Raw genomic sequence first — 24778 nt, forward strand, 5'->3', positions numbered from 1 at the left:
TACGTTAAAGGTTTCAATTAGGAGCAGGGTAGGCAGGAAGGTCGAGTTTGTTGTCTAAAGAATAGTCATGAATAATATTATTTAATGGCAAAGTCAGATCTTAAGTCACTATTATGAAAATGCCACTTTTAGAAAGTTGGCAATTTCTTGTCACAACCATTTGGTTGCCTGCAGCCTGTTTCCTGGGTCATATGACTAGGTGTAGCTGGAAATTGGTCTTTGTATATTGCTCCCAGACAGTGAGACAAAGCAGCATAGGTGTTGGCAGAATGGGTCATCTCCGACTTGAGAGGGAGGAGCTGCCACCTACCACGCTTGATACCACTAAGGTTCTGCCCAGCACAATCACAAAAGGTTTTGACACAAGTCGATTGTGGCCCCAGACAATCTGGGGCCAGGACACGGAGGCATGAATTTCCAATCACCTCTGAATGAGAAAACCTCCAGAACCTTCTCCTACTTCCTAATTGGCTCCAGGTATAAATATTGAGCCCTCAGTCCCAACTCTTCAGTATACTTCTGGACCTGTGATGACTCAGACGGACTGTTGTGCTGCTCTGCAAGAAGAACCGCTACTCTGCTGCCCTGATGCCCGAGTAAAAAGACTGGACATGCATCGTGAACCCAGGACCATCAGATGAATTCCAAGGGTTAGTTGGCGGCCTTCTGATCAGAGCCTCAGGGACAAAAAAGGCTCCAACCATCTCAAGCCCAGCACCTGGACTCAGTCTGCTGGGAGTCCTACCCACCAGGTGGTACCTCCCTAGTCCAGGACCCTTGGTATTGGGCTTTAAGGTGCTCTGGCAGCCCAGTTGTGGCCCTGTGAGCAGAACCAATGAAGTGCGACGCATTTCTCCGCAGCTGCATTGCAACCCTGTACCCGAAGCAGCCCCAACGCCGGACCTCACACTGTGAGTCTCCCCGGAACTGCTGCTGCACAATACATCACTGGCACAGACCTTCAGATCACAAGCCCCTCACTGATGTAATCTTCGATGAAGACGCAGAACTTCACACCATAGCACCACAGCTTTCTTCTGAGCTGCTGGTGCGCAAAGCATCTTTGATGCCAGACTTTGCATCGCAAGCCCCTCATCAAAGGCATCCTTGGTGATGATGCAGTGCTCCGCATGCAGCTTTTGGGAACCACGGCTGCGCCACGCAACCTCAGCATGAGATCTCGCAACGCTCTCCAAACCAGGATTTCAGGTACTTTGTTCAGCTGGCCTAACTGGGTCTCTGTATCCGGCCTGCATTCCACTGCGGTGGACCTGAAATTGTCACTTCATACTAGCACTATTTTTACTCTAAAATTTGAAATTGCACATCTCCGGTTCTACTGATTGGATGTTTGTCATTTTGGTCTTAAAACATGTATTACATTTTACTCTCTTTGTCTAAATTGATGTGACATTTTTCTTGTGTTGTATTTTCACTTTAATACTGTTTGAAGTGCTGCATAAATACTTCACATAGTGCCTCTCAGTGAAGCCTGATTGCTTTTGCCAAGCTACCAGAAGGCTAAGCACATGTTAATGTGGGGTTTACTTGTGTGTCTCCCTGACAGAGTTTGCGATTGCTGCCTGAGTAGGGTTTCACCCTCCTCAACCCAATTTCCAACACAGATGTTGTCCGACAGACAGCCATGGGGTTACGTTCACTAGAAACAGAGCCCACATGTGCCACTGAATACACAGGACCAGAACAATGCATGTAACCAGCAGTCCAAGAAGCCTCAGAACCTACTCAATGAAACCCATGACTGATCACACAACATCAGGATCAAACCATGTATGGCCTAGGCTCGTTGCCAGGGTACGAAGGCTTTGAACAACATAACAGCCATGATCACCCTATGAATTAAATCCTTGCATCAGGAGAACTCTAGTTTGCAGATGGAGAACCTGTGTTATGAAAGAAAGACAATCATCGTTCGGAGGAGGTCCACTTTAAGCAGCCAATCTTCAAGTTAAGGAAATACATGTGCCCACAACCTGAGAAGGTGGGCTGCACCACTACCATCGCCTTTGTAAAACCAGGTGACAGAGGCAAGGTCAAAGGGTAGAATAGTAAACTGCTCTGCCCCTACCTCGAACAGAAGGTAGCATCTGTAAGACTGCAGGACTGCACATGGCTGTATGCATCCTGCAAATCCAGGGATAGCATCACCCAGATCCAAGCCACTGAGAACCTGAGCTAGATTGAGAATTCTTAATTTGAAGGGTGAAGATCCAAAATCAGCCTGAGCCATCTGTCCCGCTTGGACGCCAGGAATTAGTGGGATCATCCCTCCTCATCCGTTTCTGAATCCGGTACCCTCTTGATAGCCCCCATCGGCAAAAAGAGACGTGACCCCTGCAGAAGGCCAGCTGTATAATCTGCTGTCACTCAAGTAGGAACTCTTTTGGCCACATGAGCTAGGCACCTCTCCCACGCCAGCCCCAGTCGTAAAAAGTCTTGGCATAAAAATAGATGCCAAGCTCTCTATGTCATACCAGGTATCTACCATTGCAGGGACATGTGTGGGCCTACTGAGACAGCTACGGAGATTCGCCCCCCTTCTCTCATTTCCAGGCACTATGGATGGCTATGTCGGCAATGATTATGTCAAGGTTAGATTATGGCAACTCTCTGTACATTGGCCTTCCTGAGAAGCTGCTAACAAAACCCCAAGTGGTCATGAACGACACTGCTAGACTGATTTTCAGGCTCCCAAGGCGGGCACATGCCACCCCCCTACTGCAGCAGCTGCACTGGCTCCCGATCAAACACAGAACAAGGTTCAAAGGTTTCTGCATAGCCCATAACGCCATCCACGGCCAGGTACGCCTCATAAACTATGTGCCAGGGCATACCCTTCGATCGTCTGATGCTGGCCTTTTGGCCTGCCCCCGCTTCAAAACATCCTCCAAAGGGGGCAGAGACTTTTCCGCAATGATCCCTCAACTCTGGAACAGGCTACCGGAAAGCCTTCGCAGGGAACTCACCCTTCTTCCATTTAGAAAAAAAATAAAAACGCTTCTTTTTACTGAAGCCTGGGGCACAACCTAGGCCATGTTTTGGTGCATGTACATGTGGATGTGGTGAGGTGAGGTTAAGCTCTCTCACATAGCGCTAAGAGACCTGTCGGTGAATATGCGCTCTAGAAGAAGTGCCAGTTAACATTAACTTGAGTCCCACCAAAATAAAAGATGGAATTCCTGCCTGTTGGGAAAAAATCAAACCCTGCCTCCTACTGGATAAGATTGGTTCTGAAAGAAAAAACTGAAGTAGCTGATGAGGCGGGTTAGGAGGTGCTGTAAGATTGCTGCCCTTGATGCTGCCCATGGTCTCTGGAGTTGCAAATATTCTGGGCCAACTGGTTTACTGATATGAAGGGTAGTCATTGATAGGCCTCAGAACATTTTGTACTGCCTGTCAAACTGGTGAACCAGTAAAAGCAATACATGGGAGGGGGCTGCCTATGATGTGCTCTAAGGCTGATTAGTTCTTTACCACAAAGTGCCTGGATCCATTGAAGGGCATGTCCATTCGAGACGCTTGGTTGTCACTGAAAAACACAGTAGTGCATACAATCATGAAGCTGACCACTACACTGGTGCTTATGGCAGGTCCCAAGCGGCCCGCTGCATCAAGGCCAGCCCATAGAAAAAGTAAGTTACCTTTGGTAATGATTTTAATGGTGAATACCCTATCTATCAACAGATTCCTTTCCTTGCAAATATTGTATCCAGGTGTTAGATTGGATCCGGAAACTTTAGAGCAGTACTTTACTTCTGTACTCTGTTAGGTGGTGCGAGCGGCTCTGCACCAAAGTCAAGGTGGAAGGGAGCCTTTGATCTTAAACAGCAACTAGTCTGAGAAGAGTTTTGTATAAGGTGGGTTGACAGAAAGGGCCTGCAGCTCGCTCACATGCCTAGTTGATGATATGGTGATGATGAAGACAGTTTTTAATGTCAACTGTGCAGCGGTTCTAATGGGGGGCACATCGAAAAGTTGAAAACCAGGTTCACGTTCCACTGTGGCATCACAGTGTTGATGGAAACGAATGTTGCATCCTTTCAAAACTCTCATCCACAAACAGTTGACAAACATAAAGGCGGCAGATCTGGTACCCGCAGAAAAGCCGAAAGGGATGACACATAGCCTGAACAGTGCCCAAAACAAGTCCTTCCTGGGCCAAAGACGAAACAAACAACAAAACATAAAATTGGCTTACACCGGATCCTCTTGTCAGGTGGCGCACTAAGCCACAAATGTGTCCGAAAGACTGCTGCACATCGATTTTGTACAGAGCCAACTGACTGCGAAGAATCACGACCAGCTCTGAAGCACCACAAGCAAATTCATGCGAATCCATAATCTACATCCACTCTCCGCAGTTGGAGCATGGCTTGAAACTTGAAGCTTTGAAGAAGGGACAATTTCCATGGCATGCTGGGGTCATTGAATTTTGGGGTTGGTACAACCGATGAAGTGCGCCTCCTGCGGGTGAGCAGGAGAAACTGTTGGTTGGTGATTAGTGCCTAGGAGTATTCTAAAGAGGAATCTGCAGTTGAAAGTATCGTTCAGAAATCACCATATTCTCTGCCTGGAATTATCAACCATCCACAAAACCACAAGCCTGGTCTGAAGTTATCTTCACCTTTTCTTTGCAACCCAGACAACTTCTGATTTACACTAGGGGTGGGCGGAATTTGCGAAATTCACTTTCGCAAATTATCGCGAAAATGTTAAAAATCTCCGCAAACACGAGGAAATATTGCGAAGATGCAGAAGTTTTTTTCCCGCACGTTCGTGGTATGTTCTGCGTGGTCGCGGCTCGCCAACTTACCCATGCGGTTGCTCGCGGGCGCGGCCATCTTGTTTTCACTTGTCTCGCGGTGCATGATCGTGAGAAGAAAGACGTGATCGCGCGACGAATGATGTTACTGTGGGCGCGAACTGTCGCGAGACAGTGCAAATGGCTACCAACAATCCAACATCTCGTGGAGAACGCGACCGGATCGGGAAAACTTGTCGGCGAACGCGGGGATTCAGGTAAGGCGATCGCGCGCACGCAAGAATGTAATATTTTACAGTGCGAACAAGCAAAAAATTTCTGGTAAAATGCGGATTGCGGAAATTTTGACATTTTCGCGCTCTCCGCGGAACGCGAAAATGTCAAATTATCGCAATTTCTGTGAGCGGAACGGATTTTTAGCCAGGCCTAATTTACACACAAGCTTCTTTTTACAAAACTTATTATTGTGTATTCTCCATTCAGCTTATACAGTAACAGCACACTGGACTCACTGCTTAAATTACTACCCTTTGCTGTGTAATCCAAGAGGTGTAATATTCAGGATCAAGGTGAACAGCGTGTTCAGCTGCTCCAACTGTAACATAGGCAGTTGCCAATCATTTGTAACTGCATTGTAAACAAGCCTGCAACCCAACTGTGCCCCACAATCATTGTACACTAAGAACTGAATTATGCCAAGTATAGACATTAACGATTGTCAATAAATAATGATAGTAATATGTATCAATCCCCCAGCAGCCTCTTACTGTGTATTTTAATCATCACAGGGAGATTGGGAAATAGCAGCAAGAACTCTTTCTTAGACAGAAGTTTCTTTTTCTTCATACGCTCGTAGAAATTGAGTTCAAGCGCTCGGAAGATCCTTGAGTAAAACATCTCCGTTCTAAACAGCTCTGCAACAAGATTGAAAAAAAATTAGGACTGTGCATATCGAGTAAGACACAATTGGAATATAAATATTGGAATGACAGAATGATCAGAATGCAATTCACCTTTTATTACGGCGATGTACTAAGCAGAACAACCTGAACCCACGCATTTTAACTGAATAGGCAGCTTGTCCAAGATCACACATTTAAAATGGGCAAAAATCAACCACTACCCAAAAAATTACTTAAATTCAAAATAACTGCAAATGTACCCTTTGTCCTGAATCATTAGACCATTATATATATATATTTTTTGTCCCAGCTATGCAGAGTTTAGAAAAAAGTGACTTATACCCCTATCATTTAGGAGACCAGTAGATGCTCTGCAAGTTCATAGATCAAATTCTACAGCTAGTGTTCGCCATATCAGGGTACCTGCTTTATACTTGGCGCGTTAGGTCTAAGTTGTTAACTGCAAAGTAAAGAAGAGGACAACACATGCCTTGGCATAGTATGTTAATAACACAATGACTTTTTTGATAATATTTATTTTTCTCTTTTGTTGTTAACTGGCCATACGTTTCTATTCACTTTATTATTTTACATTTTTATGATTTTTATGATATGACAATCATTCATAGTATATTGTATTTTAGCAAGGAAGATTGTTGTTTATACATTTTGTGAATGATCTCTATTTGATCGAATAAGGAATATCAATCTATCTAACTGCAAATATGTATTTTTCTGGTTGGGCCAAAAACTGCAAAAAATGAAGCAAACGCTACATCTATAAATTTACACAAATCATTAACAGAAAAAGCACTGGCAAAATCAAAAGTAAGGTTTGTCTGCCAGTCTATTGGCTTTTTCAATGCTTGTTTTATCATGTTTTTGAGAAAATATATTGTTGGTCAGCTGCTGGTGCCTCACCAATAGTAAAAAAAAAAAAAAGGAAATTGGCTAAAAGCAAAAATATACTTTGGTATCAAAAGCACATCTTGCCATAGTAGAGCCTGGCTCTGAAGGGAACTACTGTACGCGACGATGTGCTCCTTGTGAAAGAGCAGAATGCAGTCACGCACACTAAAGAGAGCCCACAGCCGAAGTGGGACGATGCACTGCCCTATTCTGTAGGGGGAGTGATACAACTACAGAAGAAGGCATTAAGAGGGCTGGCTGATAGCCTCAAACAGTAAGGTCGGTGTTTATATTCACTGAAAAAAACAAAGTTTAAAGTAACGTTATAGTTAGGTGAAATGTTCAGTAACAACATAATGTTTTCAACTAAACAAAAGCACAGAAATTCACTAGTTTTAGTTATAGTAAGTAACTATAACTCGCATCCCCACCATGCACAGTTTTCTGATCAATAATTTAACCCCTTCTGTGCCACGCCCTTTCCCCCTCCTGTGCCGGGCGTTTCATTAGTGGGTGGGGTTCATGACGAGATAGTCTCGTCATGGGCACAGCGCGACCGTGCTCCATGACGAGACTATCTCGTCATGGGCACAGAAGAGGTTAATTGCAAATATTGCAGTGATGTTATCAATGATGTCATAGAAGAAGTCATGAGTGATGTAATATTTGGGGTAATTGGCAGTGCATGGAGTGGGCATGAGTTACAGTTACCTTCGGGCACGAGTTATAGCTACTTGAGATAACTACAGCTGGTGAATTTCTGTGGCTATTAGAGTTTAAAACATAATGTTGTTACTGAACATTTTATAAAACTATAACATTACTTTAACCTTTGTTTTTTTTCAATGAACTTCAAGGTTTTTTTTTTACCTAAAGTAATATTTTATTATCATATGTAAAACCAAATGACTGCCATGCATGGCCTTGGGTCTGGCAGTAGGGCCTGGCGTGTGGCCACTACCTGTGGCCAACCCCTCACAGGCAGCCAAACCCACCCCTTTGGCAATGCATGGCAGGGGATGGGGGGGTTGGCCAAAGGCCAGGCATAGAGGGCCCCAAAGGGCAAGCTCTGGTGGCAACAAACCTCTCCCGTGCCTTCGCACACAACTCCCACTCTATATGTAAAGCACTCCTATCATCTTTCTCCAGAAATTATCAATAATTGCAATCAAATATATATTCCAATAGTGGCAAACAACATTTAAAGAACTTTTTTGGAGCTACATGTCTGTAACTCTTTCTTTTTACACAGTTTTTAATTTTACATTTGGATATGAAAAATTTGAAAATAAATAGTCAGAGATATATAATTTTTTCTTTAAGAAAATAATAAATAAAACAAATATATCTCTGTAATCCCTTATAGCTTTTTACACCCCAGAAGCTAAAATGGTAAAAATAACCACATCAAGGCCATGTAGTTTATGTGATACATCAGCAACACATAAAATACCTCAAAGCGACCAGCCCCTAGGTGACAATGCGATCCCAGCTGCAGAGCAAAAGCTGTAGCCTGGGAAATTCCTTTAAAAATATGGTAAGTTTTCCTGGGGTCATGGTTTCAATGATCCAGAAGAATTATGTTTCTTTTTTCTAGTGTTGCTGAGGGGCAGAAGCAGTCCCTACAGCCCCCTCACAACATACACAAATATTGGTGATGTCTCTGCCCCTTCTAGGGACATCACCAAAAACTAAATATATGTAAATAGCTCTCCCAGGGCATTATTGGGTGCTCTATGAAGGAGCAGTGAATACTAAATGAGTGGCTGTGTCTGCTCATTTATTATTCACTGTTTGCAATTTTTGAAATATTTTTATGGATGTCCCTGTTCTACCCAGGACACCCACTGTTTTTTGCAGTAGCCGGCATAAAGTATTTTTTTTAATGCATAATGGTGTGCCCCGTGCCAACTGGGGCACGCCACAGATATCGCCATGTTGGGTACTATGAGGGCCGGATCAGGGCCCCCACAGCCCCCTGCACCTGCAGGAGCTGGCATGTTTTTCTTTGTTTTTAAATAGCATGTCCTGGTGCCCACCCATAGCATGTCACAAACAGCCTTGCCTCACCCCGGGCACCCCACAGCTGGTCTAACGTTGAGGTCTACTGGGAGGCCCACGGCCCTCGCAGCCCCACCGACTCCCCAGTATGCACCCATCCCGGGTGTAGCAGGAGCCGGCATTGCTTTAACCCCACAAGAACAGTTTTCTCGTGCTCCCATAGAGGGTCAGGGGAAGCAATTAAAGCATTTCCCTGTTCTTGAGTGCAGGCAGGTCCGTTCTTTGTTCTCCCATCAGGTGAGGCAACCGTGGCAGATTCCCTGCCCACGCTTGTGGGGAGGGACACAAACGGTGTCCCATGGATTGGGGATCATGGGGCTAGGGTAGAGCTCCATTTTAATTAAGTTATCGGCCCCAGGCGATGGGGTGCCTGGGGCCTTGTGAAGGCATGGGGAGTGGGGCTACAACGCCCTCCCCCTGAAACATGCCATATGCCTCACCCACTTCCCACCAGAAGGGTCTTTAAATAGAAATGGTGAGAGCCCATGCTTTCCTTTTTTCAGTTTTTATTTTGCCGCAGTTTCACAGCTCCCCCGTGAATTTACAGCAATTTTATTTTCAAAAAATATTTTGACCCCAGACAACCCCACCACCAGGCATCGTGGTTCAGGGCATCCCTTTCCTGCCGCCTTATGTTTTTCTCATTTCTTTAGGATTTGGCAGATGGCTGCCACCACTTCCTGGTTGAGGGAGTGGCACCCACTCAGATTTCAGGTTGAGATCGGTCAGCTCTGCGGATCCTCCACAACGTGATATGTACAATTCTTTTATACCTTCTTTTTTTCAAAACTGATAAATGGATTGCCACCAAAACACAAAAAAATCATTCCTTCTGGTCCAACAGCTAGCTTACTCACAACTTTGATCTAAATCCGTTCTGCAGTTTAGGCTGTAGCTGTGTCTAAGGTGGCTATGGATCACCCCGAAAATGTCTATGTGTAAACTAATCACATACTAGCACATGTGTGGAGATTTGTTAAGTGGCGCCAAAGTTATTAGCAACACAAAAAAGGCATATCCTATAGAAACACGATGCTAACTATGATTCCACCACTGGTTAATATATACATATATTTAAAGTGATGTTATAGGTAGGTTAACATGTCACTGATAACATTTATGTTTTGAATTTTAAATAAACAAACAAATTCACCAGTTATAGAAGAGCTAACTATAACTTGCGCCCGTGGTGCTAACTATAACTTTCGTCCAGCCATTCACTACTTATGACCTCACATATTACATCACAGATGACATTTTCTATGACATTTATGACATCACTGATGACATCTTTGGCCGTGCGCACTAGGGGGTGGCCATAGGGCTTGGCCTGCTGACAGACCCTGTGGTCAAATCCCCAGCAGGTGGCCAACCCCATGCCGGGCACAGCGTTTGGCATGTGCCAGACAGAGTTGCCCTTCGGGCCCCGGGACCCCATCGAAAACAAATATTGGGGGGAGAGATTGTGAAGCTTCCCCAAACCTTAACTGACTCTGAGGATGTTATTCGGACAAAATATCGAGTGACATTAATTTCGAGTTTTTAAAATCCTGTCACAGAAGTATCGTGATGCAGGAATATTGTTGACACAAATATTGTTTTTTAAGGTAAATAATATCGTTTTCAAGAATATTGTTGTTGTTAATATTGTAGACAATAATATTGGTGTAAAAATATTTATTTTTAATTATCTTTATGAGTTTTCAATAATACTGTAATGGTATATGATATATATATATATATATATATATATATATATATATACATATATATATATATATGTATATATATATATATATATATTTTTTTTTTATTTAAATATTTTTATTCCACCATCGGTTCAGGTACATTTATACTGAAACATCCGTAAAGAATAAAACATTCTTAAACAAGAAAAAAGAAAAGAGAAAACAAATCCTGAGAGCCTACAAGGCGCAGTACAGTACTATTAAGTTACAGAATATAGCAGCTCTGACAAAAAAAAGGGTTACACAAAGATCAAAACATAAACAGCAAAGATAGTTACTCCAATATGTTTAAATCACTGGATTGTACCTGGAGTGCATTCATCCTGATTTTCCAATCTGTTACAGGGGCCCAAATAAGTTTCCCTAATTTCCTAGTCTTCCACCCTTTCTTCTCATACAGACCCTTTCCCAAATAAAACATAGCTAAGTCGTGTAAGTCATTGTTGAAATGTGGGGGGATTAGGGGCCACCCATGCAGATGACACACAAATTCTAACCACAGCCATGGCAAGAAGTGCAAATTTCCGGTGAGCTAACAGCGTTCCTTCTCGAGCCACACCTAAACCCATCAGCTCGGCAGACAGTTTTATTTGGATCCTCAGGGTTTGCCCCATAAAATCCTCTATAGCTCTCTTAAGAGGTTGCAAGGCAGGGCAAGAGGCAAACATATGAAGTATATCTGCCTCGTCGCCTTGGCAACGGGGACAAAAAATACCATCAGTCCCACCCCATTGAGCTATCTTAGCTGGGGTGTAATAGAGTGAAACAGTGTTTTAAAATGTTGTGCTTGGAGGCTCGCTACTCTTAAAAGGGTGTAGCCAAGCTTAAGCAATGCCCTAAATTCATCCCCTTCAGTGTTCAGCTTCCGCTGCCATTTCTCAGGGTGTTTTTCTAAATCATCGCCCTATAGTTGTCTCAGCTCTTTATAAATCTGGGCGATTGTACACCCATCAGGGTTTTGGACACTTCCATTACTGGATCTCTTGAGAAAGCTTTCGCTCTCCCCTGCTTCCTTAATATAGAGGAACGGATCTGGACGAATTTTAAAAACTCCCTGTGATCGAGGTTAAAAAGGATTTGGCCTTTCTCAAATGAGAGTATAGCATCTGGTTCAAAACGATCCCCCATCGTCTTCACCCCTAAAGCATCCCATCGCCATATAATTCCATCGTGAAAAATCTCGGGGAGAGGCAGATACCCAAATAAAGTAGTATAATAATTCATTCTTCCTAACCCCAGCTTTTTGCTGACGCCAGTCCAGACCGCTACTGCTGCCCCAAGGGTCTTGAATTTAACTTTTTTATAATAACTGGCTTCACTGAATCACAAAAGCCAATTAGGGGCTTCTCTTTCTAACAGTAATTCATATACATCCGGAGAAGCATCGTTCCTCAACTGGTCAATGACCTTTCCACCCAATTACCCTCGGATGTATTGGACCACCGTGGCCCAATAATATATTTTTAAATCAGGGACCACCCAGCCCACTCTTTCCCTAGATAGGGACATATATCTAAGCGCTCTTCTCGTCTTCCCTTGAGCCCAAATAAATCGGTTAATCAGCCTCTCCATTTCTTTAAACCAACGATTTTCAAATTTCAGAGGTATCGTCCTGAATAGATACAACATTTTGGGCAGGAATATCATTTTGATAATGTTGCATTGACCCACAATCAAAAGATGCAAATTATTTAGCCTATCAAAGTCTTTCTTGGATTTTAGAATCACGGGGACAAGGTTCTTTTTCGACAACTTTACCTAGTTCTGATGTTATAATAAACCCAAGATAGGTGGCAGATTCAGTTACTCTTGGATCCGAGATAGAGAGCATGTCATAAACTAAAATTTGTGTCTTTTCACGGTTAAGCCGATAGCCTGAGATCGCCCCAAAGCATTCAGCCTCATGCTCTATTTCCATTAAAGCCACAGATGTATTTGCAGCTGTTATTGCCATTCATCAGATTATCCCAAAATCTTAGTTTCACATCTGTTTAGTCCAATAGGGAGGATACTCTTATTTGCCTCAATTTTCCAAATCAAAGGGTCAATATAAAAAGCAAATAGGAGGGGAGAGCATTGACTCCCCTGCCTCGTCCCTCGTGTGATAGCAATTGGGTTGCTTTGTCCCCCCATCAACCGGAGTTGAATCTTAGGATTCCTATATAGTTTCCTACACCCCAATTCTCAAGTACAGCCCAAAGATAGCCCCACAAGACCCTATCAAATGCCTTCTCTGTGTCTAGCAGGATAAGCGCCATAGGATCTCGCGTGACAGAGGTACCATCAAACAAAGTACAGACTCTGCGAATATGTTCAGCCGTGCCTCTGCCTGGGATGAACCCGTGCTGGCGGGGCGAGATCACCTTCCCAATCATGGTACTAAAATGATTCGCTAGGATTTTTGAAAAAAACATTGTGTTGCTATTCATTAGACTAATATATCTATAAGAACCAGGTTTGTTAGGGGGCTTTCCTTTCTTTAGATAAATGATCATACTAGCTTCTGCCCATGACTCTGGAGGTGTTTCCCCTTTCTGTGCCTGGCACATTACAAAACTTATATCACCCCCCAAAGTTGAAAAAAACCTTATACAATTCTAGTGGGATTTGGTCAGGACCTACAGCCTTGTCGGATGGCAGTTCCTTTCGGGCTCCCTAAATGTCTTCATCTAAGAATCTGTTCTCCAAAGCCCTTGAGTCTTCTTATGAAAATGTCTGGCTGTGAGCAACGCTAAATATTCTTTTATGTTCTTGGGTTCCCAGAGCACATTTTCCCTGTATAAATTCTCATAATAGCTTTGAAATACCATATGTACTTCACTGGGTATTGTGACTACTTCCCCCACTGAATTTTTAATCTCTAAGATGTCTCCCCCGGTGGTCTTCTGTCTAGTCCTTGCAGCTAACATGTGCCCAACTTGTTCACTAAATTCATAGCAAGAGTGTCTCCGAGCCAAGAATGTTCCCCCTGCTCTTGCTGCCATGATTTCACCTGCTGCAGCCTTTGCTAAAACTAATTTCTGGAGGATCTCATCTTTATTTGAGCAGGTGGCAATAGACCTAACCAGTAGTTCTTCTATGTCTAAAATTGTTCTATGCATGGTCTTAATCTCATTTCCTTCTTTTATTCCGGTTCAGCGAATAGCTCAGGGTCTTCCCTCTGATTCCAGCCTAGAGAGCATCCCATACCACCCCATACCCAGCACTACCCCTGTTGATCTCTAGGAATTCCTCAAGCCATTTTTTCATATGTTGAACATATTTTGGGGCCTGTAGCAGGGTGTGTTCAGAAGTCCAGCTGTGTTCCGGCACGCCCCCCCCCCTCAATCCTTTGACCCTCCAGGACCAAAGAATTGTGGTCAGAGATAACCAGAGAGAATTTCTTAATGGTACAAGTGGGGAGGAGAGAAGATGAGACCAAAAAATAATCTAGCCGTGCTACAGCTCTATGGCTCTATGCAGTGCGGAGTAGTACGTGCTACCCCACTCCTGTGGTTTTAGTTGTGCCCAGGCATCTATGAGCCCATTATCATCCATCATCTGAATAAGGGCCCTGTGGACTTTTTTTTCTGACCTGTATATTTACTTGGATTCCCCTTCCACAGTCCCTCTATGCCATTTATATTAAGATCACCACATACAATGATCGGTAAAGGCCACTTAGCCAGTTCAGAATTAAGAAAATCAAATATTTCGGGGTCATCCCCGTCAACCCATAAATTGAACATAGAGTAAAATTAAATCCCTGTTCTTGACATTCAACAATTACCCATCAACCAAACCTATCAGTTAAACAAGATTTAAACACAATCACCCCTTCTGTGCCAATATTGCTACCCCCCGTGTTCTAGTCCTCTGTGTGGTATGTGCTATTAATTAAAATCCCAACTGTTCTAAGAGAATTTTCCGAGTCCCCTCAATATGCGTCTCCTGTATGCAAACTATGTCAGCGTGTAATATCTTAAGCTGTTCCTTCACTATCCTGCATTTGGCAGCGTCGTTCAACCCGCATATATAAATCGTTGCTATACGCATGGTGTATATGTCTTATCACCCTGTCCCCGCATTCCTTCTCTTCCTTTTTCTATTTCTTGCCTTCCCACATTAACATCCTCACACAATGGTGTTTTTTCATTTTCCCCCTCCCCAGTCCCCCTCCCGATAAACCTCTGCTCCCCCCTCCTACAATGAGAGACAGGCAGACCTAAGGTCTCTGTGGTGGAGCCTGAGAGTCAGCTCTCCTTGTTTCCTAACTATGAGATGTTTTTCTGGTTTTTACAGCCCTTTCTTTTTTTTTCAATAAAGTTTCCCCCCCTTTTGTTTCTTCCTAAGAAGTGCTAACACCCCCCCCCCCCCCCCAGTGGTCATCCCATCAGAAATTCGTACATCCTGGTGTTTCTTCCATAGGGTAGTCCACCAAAGTACTGTGTTGTTACGGTGATAAAAAAAAGGTGAAAAAATAAAGTACCAGCAGACGCACCCCCCACCCTACTTCAGTCTAGCTAATCAAAAGAGAAACATACAGGGTCTTGCCATTAAGTTTTTAGTTTTTCCGTGTAGTCTTTAGCTTTGATCTCTGAGGTAAAGACTCTTGTAATGTTCTTGTGGATAATCTTTAATCGTGCTGGGTTCATCAAAAAGCTTGTGCTCCCAAAGCTTGACAGGGCTGGATCAGTTCTCTTAATTTCCATCGACGTTCCACGGTAACCTTGGCATACACTTCCTCTCGAAGCAAAAAGTTCCCAAAATAAATTAGTATTGCCCTTGAAATGTTTTTTTCAAGGTCAAAGGGAAGCGGTGAACCCGCTGTATCTCTGTTTCCCAATTCCAGTGCTGGAGTTCTGGAAAGGCTCCCTTCATTAGTCTCAATATATAGGCCCGTATGTCATCCCCTTCTATTCCTTCTTTAATACCAAGTATCCGCAGGTTATTACGCCTTTGCCTATTTTCAAAATCTTCCATCTTCCATTGAAGATCCGTGAACTGTGTTGCATACGTTTCTCGTTTGTGCCTGTGCCTGAGTTCTGACCAAGCCATCTTCAAGTGTGCTAGTTCGCTCTTCAACATCTGTCAGTCTCGAGTTTATATTGGTGCAAGCTTTAGCCATTTTCCTTAAAGCACCCTGAAGTTTCTTTGTTGCCAGTCGATTTTTCTTTCCATCCATTTGGGTTTCTTCCTGCAGTAGCTTTATAGATTCGTAAATCATTTTCAAAGAGGGTGCAGCATCCTCCTCCTGTCCCAAAAGATCTGAAGAAACACTCTGGGTAGCAGAGTAGTCCCATTTTAAATTAGGGTCTGCATTGAGTCCGATGTTGTCTTCTGCTTCCATTTCCAATGGATGAGTCTATGTTTCTTCAGGAGCCTCTTTTTCCTGACCATCGTATCCTTCTGAAGGGTACTGAGACTGGAGCTGGAGAGCTGCACGTTGCTGATATCTTCTACATCAGAGGAACTGACTTCAGAGCCATCGGTCACTGAGTAAAATGTATCCCCGAGATCCAAAGTATCCTCCAACCCCTTAAAGCCTGTTGCCTCCTTGACTAACATACTGGTGTCCAGTTGGGCTGCAATGCCATCAGGCCATGCTTGTGCCAGGGAGGAGTGGGCTACGCTAACAGGATTGTCCCCCAAAGTTGAGACTGTCTGCCCAGATTCGGAAGACACAAGAGGTCTGTGTCTGTTGGCATCCTCAGGGCTTTCCGTAGTAATCTCGCCATGGATCTCATCCATTTAGGTTATCGCCTTGTCGACTGGCTGTATACTACAAGGGGCATCCCCCGTGCTTGAAGAGCTCAGCTGCTCCCCAGCATTGTCTGTATCAAGTTGTTAAATCGTTTTTGTGGCTAACCATCATGCCATTGCCATCAACTTGGGAGGTTGTGGTGAAAAAGTCTGTGATGCTATGCTGCCCCACTTGCCCTTGGAGAGCAAGCTGTAACTGTGGTAGTGGTTGAGAATATGCCATGGGATCTATTGGGCAAGCAATTTTCCCCTTGGTCCCCGTATTACTGTCATTTAGATAATTTTGCTTTGCAACCTCCTGCATCTCACCTTTCTTTCGGCCGTCCTGGGTCTGTTCCCCCTTAACTGGTATCCTGGGGTTGGAGTTTGTGCAGGCCACCGTCTTCACTCCCTTAGTGCAATGTGCCAAGATGCTGGAATTTGGCTCTGTATTTGCCTGCGTTTCAGGAGCTTTCACGCTTGTCGCCCAGTTGGGCTTAGGAGGCATCCTCACTTTCTCCAGTCTGTTGATGCAGCCCTGCGCCGTGAGCTACCCGATCCTTGCGGGCACTCCTGTATCTCCAGCCCCTCCTCTCCACCAGCCCTCGGTAGCTGCCGATCGGAGTGCTCTCCAAAACCAGTGTCAGAAGTGTCTCAAAAGGCTGAAGGATGTCGGGGTCATTCGCCTTCAGCTGGTGAGTCATGGGGGGCATGAATTTAATATGTTTTTAGGGTGGTGAAGGTCCTTGTAGCCATTAGAGCATTCTCGGCAACAAGGGGCAAGCAGCACAGCTGTCTCAATCAGACGCCATCTTGTCTCGTCCATGTTATATATTTTCATATAATTGTTGTTAATTATTTTTTAATATAGTTTGGAATTTTACGTTATTTAAAATTTTGATTGAATTGTTAATAGTAATTTATAGTGTTGTAGCAGTCTGTGAGGTTTATAGGGGTACAGGGTGAGAAGTAAATGAAGTTTAATAAATTAATAATTAAAAAAATAATATTAATGATGTCATTGCTAATTAGTTATATAAATTGAGTATTTTTTTAAAGTTATGTTTTAGGTGCAGGCTATTGGGTTTGTAGGGGTATAGGGTGGCTACTTAATTAAATAATAATTGTTTAATTATTAATTCATTCTTAAATATTTACTTGATCATTAATTATGTAAATTGAATAAATATAATTTTTTCAAGTTATGTTTTAGGTGTGAGTTGTCCCGTTTGTAGGGGTATAGGGAAGAAAGTTAATTCCGTAATAAGTAATTAATTCTTATTATTTTTTAATTCGTTCATTGATAAATAGTTATGTAAATTGTGCAATTATTATATTTTGTAAGTTATATTTTAGGTGCAGGCTGTTGGGTGTGTAGGGCTATAGGGTAAGAAGTTAATTAGGTAATAATTTATGAATTAATTCATTATTTAATTGATAATTAACTATGTAAAATGTGTAATGATTATATTTTTTAGGTTATATTTTAGGTGTGGTTTGTTGGGTTTGTGTAGGTATAGGGTGGGAAGTTATTTAGGTAAATATGAAATTTTATTTGGTAAATAATTTTAATTAAAATGTGTAATGTATTTATAATTATGTAAATTATTAAAGCATACACAAATGCCCTACTGTTACACTGACTGGAGTGGGAATAGTAAATTGTACCCCTCTTGAGTCCAATTCTTACCCTACTGTTGCACCAAATGGATTTGACCTGCAGCAAGGCCACTTCCTCCTTCACAAACCAGTAACGATGGCATTTCGCAAACACTGGAACATGAGTCCGACAGAACCACAACCCCATAGGTCCTGCAAATACATTGTGGCATCTTTGGGCACCTACAGAGCAGTAACAGCCCTTTATAGAGCAATATGGGAAGATACACTCCTACCACCCGACACACAGCAGAACAAATGGGAGGGTGACCTGGGGATTCCCAGTCTCATTCCTGAAGGTGACTGGACTAAAATACTAGAAAGGATACCGAAAGTAGCCTTGAACTCTAGATTCAAATTGATTAATTTCTTTGTACTCAACAGGGCCAACCTTACCCCTGACCGCATCATTAACATAAACGACGCAGCATGCCAAAGATGTGGGAATATAGGAGCGGATTTCATGCACATGCTATGGCAATGGCCGAATCTGCAGCATTACTGGGTTGAGGTAACAAAAACCACTGAGGAGGTATTGGAAAAGGTACCTTGTTCCCCGAGCCACAGTCTGTTAGGCTGGTTCCCAAACACACCCAAATCTAAGATCACAAGTAGATTCCACGATCTAGCATTTGTAGTGGCAAAGAGAGAAATCACCAGAAACTGGAAGTACCCTAGGGCCCTTGAGCGACTTCCTGGAGAAAGGAACTGGGGAGATGGGCTAGCTATGAAGGAGAGGTCCTATTGTGAGATGCTAGGAGGGGCATAGGCACGCTGGACACAGTCGGAGACTGGGGGCACTAGTGGATTGTTTAAAGAATCCAGATTCCCAGTCACAAGAACCGGCTGCATCCCCATGCAGTTCCCTTGCCTCCCCCATTCACACAAGCTGGAATGGTGAATGAATGAGCTCATGTATAAATCAGGGCACACTAACCGCACCAGAAATATTGATTTCTATACACATAATGGTACCATTATCTGTATAGGAAACAATATTTTTGTTTTCAATATTTTTGACACAATATTTTGGTAGCACAATATTTATTGCTATATAGTCTGTCAGTGAACGCTGGGAGACCTCATCACCAAATTCTAATAAAAAGGGAAAGGGGACGTGCAGCACCCCTTTCCGCATATTATTAGGCCCCATGGATCCCATGCCACATATAAATAAAAGGAGAGGGGTGCTGCACTGCACCCATACCTGATCTTTCATGGGCCCTAGGAAACCCCTCCCCCAGCCTTGTTAGGCCCTGGGGAACCGATCCCCTGGAGCTAAATTACATAATTAAGGGGAGGGGAGCATGTGGCCCTCTTCCCAGAGGGAGCCGGCATTGTTCCATCCCAGAGGGAGCAGCTGTATTCTGCTTGCTCCCTCCAGGAGGGGGCAATATCATTTCTTTTTCCCTGCCTGCTGGGTTGAGAGCAGGGAAACAGAACACACACCTGCCCGCATGCTGGAGGGAGCATCTTTAAATCTCCTGCCTGCTGGGAGCAGACTTACATGTTTGTTCTGCCAAGAAGGAACAGCCAAGAGTTTCCCCACCCACAGGAGTGCAGGCAGGGAAGCTATTGTGTCTCGGGATGGGCTTCCCAGGGTAAGGGGTGAGGAGGGTCCTTTTGGTCCCACCACACAGTGCCTACTGAGGCCTACCCCCTTTTATATTTATATATATGCTAAATTAGGATGGTGGTGGGAATCCCAAAGTGTCCGTTGCGGACGGAAAGTCCGTCCGCCATGGTTCCGCAAGGTGGTCCTTTTTTGCCCGCCTTGAGGTACAAGAACACAGGGCAGCACTGCGGCAGTGCCGCACCGCCGTAGGGATTACGGAATCCCTTTTTGCCTGTCAGACAGGTGGAGGCTGTATTCGGGGGCCGTTGCAGGCCCCCTCTGTGTGGGGGGTGCACTGGGGGGTACCCATGGTACCCCCCTGCATTTCCATGCACCAGGTGGCAGGCACCGCATGGTGCCTGCCACGTAGTGCAGGGAAATGCAGTGCAAGCACTTTTGACATTGCGTACGGTGCTGCAGTCAGCAGCACCGTCCACAATGTTAAAAGCCCAGGATGCGACCCCAGTGTGACGGGAGCATCCTAATATGTGTGGTGGGACCGCTGCACTTCTGAAGGGCGGTCCCAGCACCGCAACAATGGCGGGCGGACTGATGTCCGTCCGTCATCATAATGAGCCCCTAAGTTCCTGAGTCTTCCAGCAACATTTTTCTCATGCAGCTGGCAGCCAATCAGAGTGTCCACTCCCGTGGAAGCGAATGGGCCCATGCGAAAAAAATCTCCCAGGACCTGTCAGAACACTCCATTATTTAGAAATAGGTTTGAGGGACTCTCGCTAGCATCCCTTGAACCCAACTGTCCACATAAACAAATATTTTTAAACCATAATATCTTAAAAACGACTAAATAGATATACACTAAATTGCAAAAAGCACAATCTGCGAACCAAGACCTGGCTACCTGTGATATTTGGTCTAATTCCCTTCAGCAGTTTTTGCGGTAGCGCTGGCTAAAGAAGTATATGGAAAATACATGGGGATTTTGTGTTTTGAGAGCTCCTTTTTTCTTGGCCTTGCTTGATGGATCACCCCAAACCTTCCATGCTCAAACTAGGCAAAAACAAGAGTACGTTTTGTGAGATTCGTCAAATGGCACCAAAGTTATTAGCAACACACAAAAAAAGCATTTTCTACGGAAACACTGACCTAACTATAATTGCCCTGTGGCGACTGCCACTGGGTAAAATATCAATAAATAAATAAATAAATAAAAGATCAATGTAGTAGTAGTAAATAGCTTTATTCGATAAAAACATATCATAAAAGCATTTTTCACATTTTAAAAAAAAACATTTTTAACAACAATCATCAACATAAAAACATTTCATATCCGGAACAGCATGTTGGGTAGGGGGGGTCGTTCACTGGATTAACAGTTTTCTTGCAGTTCTTAGACGCCAAGCCCAACCCAAAAATTTTGCCATACAAGTGGAAAAGAAGGGTCTAGCATCTGTACGTAAAATACGCAGGGCTTCCAAGTGAGAACGAGTTCCCAGACACCTGCAAAGGGGCTTCAACCACCTACGTCTCGGGGCTACATAGACGCTACATTCGAACAACATGTGGGACACAGACTCTACCCTTAGATCACAAAAGGGGCAATAGGGTACAGTTTGAGCGGGCGGTTTCCAAGTGGACATGAACTCACATAATGGAAGCACCCCCACCCTAAACTTAATGTACAGTGCTCTGTCCCATGAGCTCTGAATGGTGTCTAGATAAGGTTCCCTTAACGGTGACTCTTTGACCGACAGAAACAGAACTACAGATTTACAATGATTTGTACTTCGGGCCCTCTCATTGTCTACCCATGCCCAATAAACCTTCTTTAGCTGTTGTTTCGGGGGTGCAGATTTATTGGCCCAAGCCTCTCCTAGGCCTAATTTGTAGAGCAGCTTTTTTACCTCCCTAAGCCAGATGATCTTATGTGAACCCGGTAATGACAAAATGTCATTCAAAGCTTCTGCGTAGCTTCTTAATTCCTGCACATTCCAGATTCTGGACCATAACAAAAGTGGGCGTAGTTTCGCTTGGTCGCAGATTGCCCGGGTACCTGCATCTAGCAGCAATGGGATTGTTGGCATGCTGTGGGGCAAACCCATTAGGTCTTTATGGAAGTTGTTCTCAAGGTGGGCCAGAGTGTCAACTCTATGAGTGCCCCACAGCTCAGCACCGTAAAGTGCCGCGCTTACAACCCTAGCCCTATAGATATCTAGGGGAGCCCCAATAGGTTTTGATGATGAGGCTCGCTGTTCCTTGAGCAACGCACCTGCCACCCTTTTGTGAGTAAGGAAGATTTTTTGGTGGTGTGCCTTCCAGCTCATGGTGTCACTGATGCGTATACCCAGGTAGTCAAATTCTTTGACGCGATCAAGTGGGACAGAATCTAGGACCGGGGGATAGACAGATTTTTTGGGCGGGTTAAGGACTAAAAACTTAGTTTTGCCTATGTTTATAGCCAAACCCCTTCCTTCACAGAAGGTTTGAAAGCTGGAAAGCAACAATTGGATGCCCATTGGTGATTTTGAAATTAGGAGGGTATCGTCCGCGAACAAGAGCGTTGGGATTTTCCTTCCAACCAGGGTGGGTGCATCTGATGGTTGTTGTAGAAGATGCTCCACCACTCCGTTAATATAAAGAGAAAACAGAGTGGGGGCAAGCACACACCCCTGGCGAACGCCTCTGTCCACGGGGATACGAGATGTTTTCTCTCCCTGTGCACCCCATCTAATTTGGGCGAAATTCCTATCGTGAAATTTTACGAGCAGCGACAGCAAATAGGGAGGGAGGCCTAACCCATCGAGGACGTTCCATAAAAGCGCGCGTGGTACCAGGTCGAAGTCAGTCCGCAAGTCAATGAAGACTAAATACAGACTGCCCCCTCCCAGCACCACCACTTTCCAATAGATCATTAGAAGGCGGAACGTCTGCTCGATTGTGCCTGTTCCTGATCTGAAGCCCGCTTGAAGATCTGACAGGATGTGATTTCCATCTGCCCACTCGATGATCCTGCCCAATACCACCTTCCCTGCTACCTTTTGAGAAGAGTCCAATAAACTAATTGGACGGTAGTTCGCTGGGTCGTCCCTAGAACCTTTTTTAAAAATAGGTACGACCTCAGCACCCCTCCATGAGTCAGGAAAGACTCCACCCAACATAACTTCATTCAAAAGCGAGGCAATTAATCTACTCCAAAAGGATGGGTAATTCTTGATTAGGTCTCCTGGGATTCCGTCAGGACCCGGTGCTTTGTTCGAAACAATACATTGGATTGCTCTCTCTACTTCTAAGCTGGTGAATAGGCCATCATAGCACGGGAGGTTGATTGTAGAATTAGGCAATAAACCCGTGGGTGGGCAAGCTAGCTGGGGGGGGCCTGGAGGAGCGGAGTACAGTTGTGAAAAGTGGTCGAACCATACGCCCCCTGTAATGTTACAAGTTAGCTGCTGGTCAATGGGCTTTTCCCTAGATCTTAATAGGTCCCAGAACCTCTTGGCGTCCTTTCTAGTGCTAGCCTCTACTAAATCTCCCCAAAAGTTGAAATCATAAACCTGTTGAGCTTCAAATATGGTTTTTTTGTAAAATTTTCTAGCAGCCCTAATAGCAACTGCGTCTTAGGACTTTAATGTCACAACAAGTTCCTTCTTAGCTTCAAGACATTTTGCAGTATACCACTTGTCTGACTGTTTAGGCAAGGTTTTCGAGGGACCCCTACGAGTGGTTTGGGGAACAATAAATAAGTCACTCAGTGCCAATACAGTCTCAGTGAATAGAGGTAAGATCTTGTTATCGGTTAAACTTAAAGTGTTCATCCGGGGCTCCACCTCTTCCAAAATAGTCCCGGCTTGGGCCATCCTTGTGTCATCGGCTAAGACTTTTGCCCACTTTAAGCGCCTGCTACAGTTTGCAGGGACTAATTCGTGGGAGGATTTCCACTTATGACCGGGTGGGCCTTGACTTCCAGCCTGCCAAGGAGATGAAATAGATAGCGATAAGGGGTTGTGGTCGCTATCACCCGACACTATAACCTCCATATCTAGGTGATGTTGCCAGAGGTTGTAATTAAGCATGATATAATCAATCCTAGACGTATGGTCTTGTCTGTTATAAGTGTGAGCACCCATATGGTCAGATTTGGATCGGCCATTTGTCGGTCGCAAAATTATGCTCCATACAGAGGGCATTGATCTCTATTGCGTTTTGCGACCATTTGGGAATCGGGTCAAGATTCAGAATAGGAATACCTCTCCTGGTGTCCTCCTCAAAAGTGTCCAAGATATCTTCGCTGGCCAAGGGCTCAAAACAGCAGTTGAAATCGCCTGCAAGCATTATATGGGAGTCCGCATTGCAGGCAGCCAGGTTGCGGTTTAGGCCTGTGGGAGGTAGATGGGATACACCGCCTTTGGCACCCCTCAGGTAGATGTTGAAGACTTCCATACTTCTTCCCCCTTTGTGTGTTATCGTTAGCCACTGGAGATCCGATGATTGGGTGTTTCTTTCTTTTACCCTGAAGCCCAGAGCAATACTAATCCATATAATAAGGCCGCCTGACGGGCGACCTTTGGATCCTTGTTCCTGGACTGCGGGGATAAAAAAGGTGGAGAATCCCACTCGGTGTCTTGGCTCCAAACACCAGGTTTCCTGAAAGAGGCAGATGTGAAAGGGTTCCAGAAAGTCGTTCCATTCGGGGATGTCAAAGTTACGACCAAGACCAGCCACATTCCAAGATAGAATTTTTAAGACAGAGTCAGCTTTTGGAGAGACCTTGATGGGGTCAATAGGCATAGGCATAGGAGAAACAGTCGCACCCACAAGTTTTGGAGACCTCACAAGTGGCTCGATTTGCTGGAGATTGGAGGTCGCATAGGGGGCAAGGCAGGTAGAATCCGACTGTTCAAGAGAAGTAGATGCAGGGGGGGTCATGCAGAGCAAGTTTGACCAATCTTCCCTGCTACAATTTACTGTTATGTCCAATGACAATGTCACCCCATCAACCCTTGCATCGTTGGATCGTCCTACTCGGCTTATTACAGGCTCAGGGGCAGGACAATCAATGGAATGATGCCTTTGCGAAGTTAAGAATTCCCTTCGGGGTTGTTTGGGTGATTGCACAGGGAGTCAATCCACCTCCTCTAAGCCACCAAATCTATTATAAGTAGAGAGACCATTCCAATGTAGGAGGGTCTCCCGGTGGCACCGGGACCTATTCGGCCGTTGGTGGTGTTGGACCAATGACCAATTATCCCCCTGGTTACAGTTAGGTCGGGGAGGATAAAAAAAGGATAGTGGTTTGGGTTTGACTAAGGAGTCATCATTACTGGGCCAACTACAGATGTGGTGCGCCGTGTGTAGGTCTTCGAAGGTCACTACTATGCAGTCCCCCGGACTGGATTTCAGCGTTGGCCCTACCCAGGGGGTTCTG

The 24778-nt window shown here is 44.5% G+C and overlaps 1 protein-coding gene across 1 annotated transcript in view; it reads right to left on the reverse strand.

Moving 5' to 3' along the window:
• Positions 1 to 24778, reverse strand: part of LOC146772886 (rho guanine nucleotide exchange factor 11-like) — a 247522-nt gene that overhangs the window by 196924 nt on the left and 25820 nt on the right. The window contains 1 exon segment of the mRNA XM_085637041.1: positions 5551 to 5697. Coding sequence (XP_085493167.1) covers positions 5551 to 5697 — 147 coding nt within the window.

Source organism: Triturus cristatus, chromosome 12 (genome assembly GCF_964204655.1).
Source record: "Triturus cristatus chromosome 12, aTriCri1.1, whole genome shotgun sequence".
Taxonomy (NCBI): domain Eukaryota; kingdom Metazoa; phylum Chordata; class Amphibia; order Caudata; family Salamandridae; genus Triturus; species Triturus cristatus.